This window comes from Squalius cephalus (assembly GCF_949319135.1).
Source record: "Squalius cephalus genome assembly, chromosome: 20".
Taxonomy (NCBI): Eukaryota; Metazoa; Chordata; class Actinopteri; order Cypriniformes; family Leuciscidae; genus Squalius; species Squalius cephalus.
In genome coordinates this window covers 17,613,320-17,623,333 of record NC_137141.1, presented here as the reverse complement: position 1 = coordinate 17,623,333, position 10,014 = coordinate 17,613,320, and the positions used below count along the sequence as shown (strand labels likewise).

Below are 10,014 nucleotides of genomic sequence, written 5' to 3'. Positions count from 1 at the left end.
ATGTTTTTCTATATGCTTTTACTTTCTTCTTTTCTTTATTTCTTGCTTGGTAGCTTTCTCCATTGTAAATACCAAATATGGAGAAGCCCTTTCTTTCCCACTTTAATTTTATCAGATCTCAGCAGCATTATCTCATGATGGGTGGTATCCTGGTCTCCCTGTCCTGGGATGAGTTCAGCACCTGCATCTGGGTGAGTGGAGTTCAGTCTTCTGGTTCTTACACACAGATCCCTGACCTAAAGTCCAGCTACATAGTCTCTGAACATGGATACTGGAGAGGCGGAAGATGAAATCCAGTTTCTGCGAACTGTAAGTAAAATGGACAATAGTATAACGCACATTTGAATGCAATTAATAATTTCTTTATGCTGAACTACATTTGTAACTGACAGAAAAAGGGCTAAATACTAAATTGCAATTGGATTTGTTATTAGATTGATGTTATAGGAACTTAATTAGCTTCGTGGACCATAAATATTACATGTTAGCAGATGGGTTACAGAAGAATATATCTGAGACATTTTTTGGCCATGCACATGGATACACGGACTTACTCCACAGACATCATCAATGTTATTTAATGCAATTTCATACTGATGATATGTTTACGCTTGAGCAATCACTCATAACTTTGTGTATTTATCATTAATTGTTGTGTCTGTTGTCAAATACAGTTATGAAATACAATTTTGTGATTTACAGTGTTTGAATTCTCATTTGAGAGAGTTTGACCCATATCACTGATGTCTATTTTTACTTTGTGTTATCAGTAATAGAAGAACTGGAGAGTCTGTTGGATGTGTGAGCTATCCACTCTCAGCTCCATATCTCTAAAACAGAGATAAATGTGCTCTCTCTTTCTTACACAGATACAGTTCATGCTTCCACTTATTCACTGTGTCATTTAGTGCATGCATTTGTAACAGTAACGTGCAGAAAAATAATTAATTGTTTTAGATTGTGTTAATTAGAGCCTTAATTAAGCCTTAACTTGGTGTGTGTGTGTGTGTGTGACCCATTTCTGGTCACTGAAACACAAATGACAAGCTGGAGGCGTTGGAATTCTCCATTCACTGAATGATACACAGATATTCAGCCCTTATAAGGCACTGCTGTTCTACACACTGTAAGATGAGCCATGACATTTAATCTAGGATATGGGGCCTTTTATTTGTTTAAATTGTTTTTATAATCTTCATTTAACCAGGAAAAATGAGGCTCTCTAATCACAGATATTAAAAATATGTTAATTACTTACATAAAACATGGTAGACAAACAATATTTGGTAACACTTTATTTTAAGGTGACAGTTACACGTTTATTGTACTTACTATAATAATAACAACAACAGTAGATTATGCATTGTAAGTAACCAAGCCATAACCAACCCTAACACTAACCTTAACCCTGTGAGTACATGAAGGTAATTAACTCAGTATTTATTTGTGTAATTAGTACACTGTAACAACATCACCATAATATAAAGTGTTACCCAATATTTAACAGATAATTTCATGTTGAACAACGTTGCTGATTCATTTCTGATTGTCATTTTTACTTTACTGAGGTTTGTATAATTCGTTTTGGGATGTACATGCATTTATACAAAACTTGAATGTTATTTGTTTGCTTTGCAACACGTTCACTTTTTCAGAAGTTAAAATTGAATAATTACCAAGTTAACTTCATTTTGTAGACAAAAATGTATTGCCTGAATAGGATAACAAATGAGCAAAGTAGTGCTACTGAGGACAATTAATCAAATCTCAATGTACCCCCCCCCCCCCCCCCCTCCTAATTTCCATTTCAGTTTATGGTGCATTTATCCAAGTGTAATTTACATTACACATATAAAATAAAAGACAGTGGTAGAGCTGCAAACATAATTTGTGACTGTATTTCTGTTTCTACTTGAAGGTGTCATAATATGCCATTTTAAGCATTATTCCATCAAAAACCTTTTTTTTTTTTTTTTTTTCACCCAAAAATGAAATTTCTGTCATTAATTACTCCCCCTCATGTCATTCCAAACCCGTAAGACCTTCGTTCATCTTCGGAACACAAATTAAAGGGATATTCATGGGCAAATTAGCCCATTATTTACTCACCCTGAAGCCATAGGTGTTTATGACATTCTTCTTTCAGACGAATACAATCGGAGTTATATTAAAAAAATGTCTTGGCTCTTCAAGCTTGATAATGAAAGTGAATGGTTGTCTGTCTTTGGAATTCCATCAAAGCGCATCTATACATGATTAAAGTGCTCCATGTGTCTTCGGGGGTTAATAAAGGCCTTCTGAAGTGAAGCGATGCGTTTGTGTAAGAAAAATATCCATATTTAATACTTTATCAACTAAAATAACTAGCTTCCAGCAGACGGCCATACGCATCGAGTGGTTCAACCTTAATGTTTCTTAGCTGTGGTCAGTAATGTGAATGTGTTTTCAGCGGGATGAGCTGGTGTTGAGGTGTTGCTCATCAGGCCCTCATCAGAAGAAACTGTGCTTAGCTGCAGAAGGTTTTGGCAACCGATTGTGTTACCTTGAGTCCACCTCCAACTCAAAGGTGAGATGATAATTTACTTCATATTTTTTAAACTAAGTCACTGCTACGTGTAAGAACAGTCTGTTTATGATCATACGCTTCAAAAACAGCTCCTGCAGTTTCATGTCGTCTTTCCTCTTGTTAACAGAATGTTCCAGCAGACCTTTCTGTGTGCGTGTTTGTTCTTGACCAATGCCTGTCTGTCCGAGCGCTGCAGGAGATGCTGGCCAACCATGAAGACCAGTGTGCAGGGGTGGGTAATGTGGTGAAAGGGGCTTCAGACAATTCAGAATTCAGCAAACTATGAAAAGTGGATGAATATTCAGTGAAATATGTCACCCGTACACTATCTTTCAAAAGTTTGGGTCACTATCGTTCACAAGTTTCACAAGTTTTTTGAAAGAAATGACAAATTTTATTTTAGCAAAGATGCAATAAATTTATAAAAAGTGAAAGACATTTATAAAGTTACAAAATATTTCTATTTCAAATAAATGCTATTCTTTTGAACTTTCTATTCATCAAAGAATCATGGTTGACTGAAAAAAAGAATAAGCAGAACAGCTGTTTTCAACATTGATAAAAATAAGAAACGTTTCTTGAGCACCAAAACATCATATTATTTAACACCAGAGGTGGACAGTAACAAAGTACATTTACTTGAGTACTGTACTTAAGTACACTTTTTGAGTATCTGTACTTTACTTGAGTTTTATTTTTTCTGTAAACTTTTTACTTTAACTTCACTACATTTGAAAGACAAATATCGTACTTTTTACTCCACTACATTTCTGTCAAGGTCCTTGAGTAGAAAGTAGTAACGTCAGTCAGGGGATGATTTTGGTTGCAGGGGTTGCATTTTGGTTGCAAATGAAAGTTGGGTTGAAGTCAGAACCCGAAGTCAGATTGATGTCAACATCAGTTTGGTTGGAAAATAAAGTGGGATTGACGTCAACCCAACTGATTTTGGTTTCTGAAGTCAACCCGTCTGTTCAACGTTGGAGATTAATGTCAATTTGACTTTGGATTCTGACATTAACCTGATTTTCATTTTCAACGTTGGGTTTGGTCTTCTAAATGTGAATTTTGTCATTGTTTTGGAGCACACTAGCTTATAGATAACAGTAAGGCTAACATATTCATAGCCTACTAAAAGCCATTAGCCTATTTTTTAAATAGGGCACTTTTTGAGGGAACAGCCATTTGGGTGTCCGAAACCATTTTGTGGACGTTAAGTGCACTTATTCAATCTCACATTCAATCCCACTACTGGAACTGTGTTCTTGAAATAAATTTGATATTGATATGAGGGTATGTAGGCAGGCATAGATTCAGAGCCATAAGGTACTGTAAGTATTACAACAATGCAACAATAATAAAACAATGCATTGACATTTACTTTTTACTTTTGAAAACAAGTATTTCTGTACTTTTCGGTAATATTTGACCAATAGTATCTGTACTTTCACTCAAGTAAGGAAGTTGTGTACTTTGTCCATCTGTTTAACACAGGCTCATTGGAAAAACATACCTGTGGCAACATTTTTACAAAACGCAAAATACATACCAACACGTACATCACTGCAGTTTCTAATATAAATGAACACTAGAGACAGTAACAGCAAGCACTTTTGATCGTTTTCACACACAAACAATTCTGATTACAGGGCATATTATGGATTAATAGACTTGGTTTGTATCCAAAACACTTTTTTTTTTTGTATTAGGCTATTTATTTTTTTTTACAATTTTTTTGCATGATTTGTAAACGAATATATTTTGGAGTTTGCATCTCTTACCATTTTCATGTTCCGGAAAAAAACTAAACACGCTTTAGCGCCACTGGACATTTCACTTTGAAACTGTCGCGAAACGTGCACGGCCCAAAGTATTTTGCAAAAATGTTGCCACCACGTCACAGGTACGTTTGAGCCTTATCAGCATGATTTATGAAGGCTATGAAGACTAGAATAATTGCTGCTTTTTTTTTTAAATGTAACTGCTTAAACCGGTTAGTTTAACTGCTTATTGTTCTCATTTGTAAGTCGCTTTGGATAAAAGCGTCTGCTAAATGAATAAATGTAAATGTAAAATAGGCCTGTATTAAAATGCAGCATGGGTGAGAATAAGATACTTTCTTTCATAAATATTAATAAACCAACCCAAACTTTTGCACGATAATATACCTCAGGTCAATATGCAGGTGACATATTTCTTACTCATGCTGTAACTTGTAAACAAATGTTAAAGTTGTGCCAAACAATTGACCGTAAAATATCACAGAGTGTTTTGTTTCAGTCCCGTGAGGCAGCTGGGCGTCGTACTCTGCTCTATGGCCAAGCAGTGCTGTTTCGACATGTTTACAGTGACATGGTAAGACCAGTCTTTATATTCCTGTTATTAATTAGTGGCTTCCATACTGGTACTATAGTGTAAATTTGGAATCTGCTGTCTCTTCTGTCTTGTTTTAGTATCTTTGCTGCATGTCCACATCAGGGCTCTCCTCTGACAAACTGGCTTTTGATGTTGGTTTGCAGGAGGAAACAAAGGGTAATTCATATTCTCTTTTTTTTTTGTATACTGGATGTTTTAATTAAAGACTAGGGCTGCCATAATATTGATGTTAATGATTTCATCTTTGTATGGTTTCAGGTGAGGTGTGTTGGTGGACGGTTCACCCTGCCTCTAAACAGAGGTCAGAGGGTGAGAAAGTCAGAGTGGGTGATGATCTCATCTTAGTTAGTATTTCCTCTGAGAGATACTTAGTGAGTGAATCCATCTGTTCGTCCATCTGTTCATCTAATTGTCTGTCTGTATATCAATATTTTTATGCAGTGTGACAACCTGTCGCTCTCTTTCTAGCATGTGTCGTGGAGTAACGGTGAAGGTAATAACAATGGCATTGGCCGGGTGGATGCTGCCTTCCAGCAAACACTGTGGAGTGTGGCCCCTGTTTCTTCTGGGACTGTGGAGACGCAGGGTAGATGACCAATTTCTCACTATCAATTTAAACATTTGTTTAGGGTCTGAAGGTCTTAATGGCTGAATACTTTATCAAGAAATATACACACACATATTTTTTTTTGCCATATATATATATATATACATATGTTTTCAATAAAATTTCTTTACATTTGTCCATTTTTACATTTGCTCATATTGTATTTTATTAAATATAAATATAAAAATATATGGGTGTAAATATGGATGTAAATAAAATATTTTATAATGTAATATTTTTGCGAGAGGTTTGTATAAAATCTGTCTTTTTTTATGAATTTAATTTTGAATTGTAGGTCATGTGCGAGGAGGGGACACTGTGCGTCTGCTACATGGACACACAGATGAATGTTTGACCATTCCTGCAGCGGATCACAGACGGGAAGAGCGCAGGTCAGAGAGGTTACTGATCGGAGACAGATTGTTGACACTTATTACAGCTTTTTCCTTCATGACCATTTTTCCTTTCTTCCTCCAGATCTGTCCATTTCGAGGGAGGCTCGGTATCTCATCAGGCTCGATCTTTATGGAGGCTCGAAATGTTACATGTTGCGTAGGTGTCCCTTCAGCTAGTTTGCAGATGACAGTTGAAAGTAGATTCCCTCTGTGTTTGTCAGTTTGTGTTAGTAACAGATTGTTTGCAGGTGGAGCGGTAGCCACACTCACTGGGGTCAGCCGTTCCGTCTTCAGCACCTTACCACCGGATCATACCTGGGACTGACTCACGATCAGGGACTACAGCTTGTGGAAAGAGAGAGAGCCGATGTTAAAAGTACAGCATTCTCCTTCCGTGCATCAAAGGTAGGATAATATCATCTCTAAACTCAACATAAACCATATTATAATCAATAAATACTTGTGGTTTACATAGTATAATCATATTTTTTGGCATATAATACGTTTTTTTTGTTGTTGTTGTTGTGGTGTGATATTAAATTGTGATGATTAATGCAAACTTTATTTTTATTGTATTTTTATAGGAAGAGAGCCAGGAGAGCTCACACTTTGTTAAGAGGAGAGATGGCATGGGTGTACCTGAGATCAAATATGGAGACTCACTCTGTTTCATTCAGCACATTGACTCTGGGCTTTGGCTCACATATCAGACCACTGACACTAAGAGACAGAAGGAAAGTGTGCCACAGAGACAGGTAAACTTGTGTAAATAAATCAAATAAGGTCCAAAGTCATACTATATATAGATATATGGATAAGATCACTTGATATTTTTAAGTCTTTCAGCAATGTATCTGCTCAACAAGACTGCATTTACTTTGTAACAATTTACAGTAAAAACAGTAATATTTAAAAAAAGATCACAATTTAAAATAACTGTTTTCTATTTGATTGTTTTAAAATGTCATTTATTCCTGTGATGGCGAAGCTGAATTTTTAGCATCATTACTCCAGTCTTCGGTGTCACATAATCCTTCAAAAATCATTCTAATATGCTAATTTTCTGCTCAAGAAATATATATTTTTTTATCATTATCAATGTTGAAAATATTTAGCTTAATATTTTTGTGGAAACCATGATTTTTTTCAGGATTCTTTGATGAATAGAAAGTAAAAAAAAAAAGCATTTATTTGAAATATAAATTTTATAACATTGTAAATGTCTTTCCTGTCAATTTAATGCAACCTTGCTGAATAACTTTTAATTGAATAACTTAATAGCTAAATACATTTCTTAAAAAAAATAAATAAAAAATAAATAAATATATATATATATATCTTACTGACAGTTTCAAGTGAGCTCAGGAACTGCAATTAAACAAAGCCAGCACCTTTCTTTTTTAATTGTTCTGTCTAATATTTGTATTCTGGTTCAAATGCATGAAGTGAAGTGGTTCTCTCTCGCAGGCTGTTTTGCAAGCAGAAGGACACATGGATGATGGAATCACCCTTTCTCGCTCTCAACAGGAGGAGTCACAAGCTGCTTGTTTAATTCGTAGCTCTGCCCTTCTCTTCTCACAATTCATTAGGTAAATAATACAGTGATAGCTTACAGAATACTGTGTGCTTATCAACTTTGCTGGAGCAATTCCAGCTCTTTTAAAATCCTTTTATAAGGCACAAAGTGTGTTCAAAGAAACACATTTATGTTTCATAAGGATTTTCTTTCCTTTCTGAAGGGGACTAGATGATGTCAGTCAGAAGGAAAACATTACTGATTTGGTTCTTCCAATTGAGATGGTCCGTCTGACACTGCAGAATTTGCTTGGTTATTTTCAATGTCCTGAAATGGGGCAAGACCACGAGGTCAGACAGGGAGATATTCGAGCACTTAAGAACAGACAAAATCTCTTCCAAGATGAGGTAATACCTGCGGCAAATGAGACAACACATATGTAGCCACACACTGCAATAATGTCTGAATCGTATACTTTTTTGTTCCGCTTCATTGTGCCTTTCTCAGGGTATAATCACTCTGGTGCTGGACTGCATTGACCACCTGCATGTGTACAATAGTGCGACTCAGTTTGAAGAGGCTGCTGGGAAAGAGGCAGGAGAGTCATGGGAAAAGATTTTGAACTCTTTTTATGAGCTGCTAGGTATAGGATGACTTGTTTAGAGATTTATAATAAAGGTTTAGCTTTTATTTACAAAATTTCCATTTCCCTACAGCTGCTCTTATCAAGGGTAATCGGAACAACTGTGCGCAGTTTTCTGGATCCTTGGACTGGCTGGTCAGCAGACTGGAGAGGCTGGAGGCCTCCTCTGGTAAATGTCCTGCAGAAATATTTAGTTTGTGTTTTGACTAGAATGTCTAAGTTGATTTTAGGGTCTAAACATGATGTCACAAAGGGTCTCCCCTCATTTGTTACTTGTTTCTCCTTTTTTGTTTTGTTTTTTAGGAATATTGGAAGTGTTACATTGTGTTTTAGTAGAAAGTCCTGAAGCTTTGAATGTTATTAAGGAAAGCCACATCAAATCTATCATCTCACTTCTGGACAAACATGGAAGGAACCATAAGGTAATGTACAGTACCATTTAAAAGTTTGTGGTCTGTAAGATTTTTTTTTAAAGTCTCTTATGCTCACCAAGACTTCATTTATTTGATCAAAAGTACAGTAGAAACAGTAATATTGTGAAACATTTTTACAATTTAAAATAACTAATTTCTGTATATAATATAGATTTTACATGTTTAAAATGTAATTTATTCCTGTGATGGCAAAGCTTATTTTTCATCAGCTGATAAAACAGTTATGCTACTTGAAATGTTTTTCAGGATTTTTGGTGAATTATAAAGTTTGAAAGAACAGCATTACTTTTGTAAAATTATAAATGTCTTTACTGTCACTTTTAATCAATTTAATGTGTCCTTGCTGAATAAAAGTATAAAAAAAAGTTTTTTTTAAACTTACTGACTCCAAACTGTAGTGTATTTATGTGTTCTGTAATGATTGTGCTTAATGCTTTCTGGATTTTACTATTGTTAACGTGTTTGTGTGTGTGTTTGTTGCATCTGCAGATCTTGGACGTGTTGTGCTCACTCTGTGTGTGTCATGGCATGGCCGTCCGCTCTAATCAGCATTTGATTTGTGATACACTGCTGCCAGAAAGAGACCTGTTGCTACAAACAAGACTGGTTAACCAAGTTTTCAGGTGACCTGTTATCAATAAACTTAACTGTTAAGTTTAACTCGTACACATTTAGAGGTTTTTAGCACATCTAAAAATATTATTTTAGTCTTTTATAATATAGAAATTGACCAAACAGTGAGAATAAATGTTAAAAATAAAATCTCATTGAACATATTTCTCTGTTTAGTGTACGTCCTAACATCTTCCTGTGTGCAAGAGATGACTGCGCCCAATACAGGAAGTGGTATTATGAGGTTGTAGTTGAGAAGGTGGAACCTTTTGTGACAGCAGAGCCTACTCACCTGCGAGTGGGTTGGGCCAGCACTGAAGGGTACCATCCGTCACCCACAGGGGGTCACGGCTGGGGGTCAAACGGTGTTGGAGACGACCTCTGCTCTTATGGCTTTGATGGACTCCAGCTCTGGACAGGTAAGATGGGAACAAAGCTTGTACACTACCGTTCAAATGTTTGGGGTCAGTAAAACATTTAGCAAGGATGCATTAAATTGCCAAAAAGTGACTGTAAAAATGTTTACATTGTTACAAAAAGTTATATTCAATATAAATGCTGTTCTTTTGAACTTTTTTATTCATCAAAGAATCCCAAAAAAATCATCATAGTGTCCACAAAAATATTGAGCCGCACAACTGTTTTCAACATTGATAATAACAAGAAATGTTTCTTGAGCACTTGATCAGCATATTAGAATGATTTCGGAAGGATCATGTGACACTGAAGACTGGAGTAATGATGCTGAAAATTCAGCTTTGCATCACAGGAATACATTACATTTACATTTTTTTTTTTTTAAAACAGTTATTTTTAATTGTAATAATATTTCACTTTATTGCATTTATTACTGTATATTTATCAAATA

The 10,014-nt window shown here is 35.5% G+C and overlaps 1 protein-coding gene across 1 annotated transcript in view; it reads left to right on the top strand.

Annotated features, from left to right (window-relative positions):
* The first annotated feature begins 189 nt into the window (after positions 1-189).
* Positions 190-10,014, top strand: part of ryr2b (ryanodine receptor 2b (cardiac)) — a 64,825-nt gene continuing 55,000 nt past the window's right edge. Inside the window, exons 1-18 of the mRNA XM_079854126.1 lie at positions 190-309; positions 2,450-2,566; positions 2,694-2,798; positions 4,844-4,918; positions 5,017-5,095; positions 5,198-5,310; positions 5,408-5,525; positions 5,842-5,938; positions 6,024-6,098; positions 6,190-6,346; positions 6,526-6,696; positions 7,409-7,530; positions 7,681-7,864; positions 7,965-8,100; positions 8,174-8,269; positions 8,404-8,522; positions 9,024-9,157; positions 9,324-9,565. Of these exons, the coding sequence (XP_079710252.1) occupies positions 265-309; positions 2,450-2,566; positions 2,694-2,798; positions 4,844-4,918; positions 5,017-5,095; positions 5,198-5,310; positions 5,408-5,525; positions 5,842-5,938; positions 6,024-6,098; positions 6,190-6,346; positions 6,526-6,696; positions 7,409-7,530; positions 7,681-7,864; positions 7,965-8,100; positions 8,174-8,269; positions 8,404-8,522; positions 9,024-9,157; positions 9,324-9,565 (2,185 nt within the window). The 5' untranslated portion in view covers positions 190-264. The remainder of the gene's footprint in view (positions 310-2,449; positions 2,567-2,693; positions 2,799-4,843; positions 4,919-5,016; positions 5,096-5,197; positions 5,311-5,407; positions 5,526-5,841; positions 5,939-6,023; positions 6,099-6,189; positions 6,347-6,525; positions 6,697-7,408; positions 7,531-7,680; positions 7,865-7,964; positions 8,101-8,173; positions 8,270-8,403; positions 8,523-9,023; positions 9,158-9,323; positions 9,566-10,014) is intronic.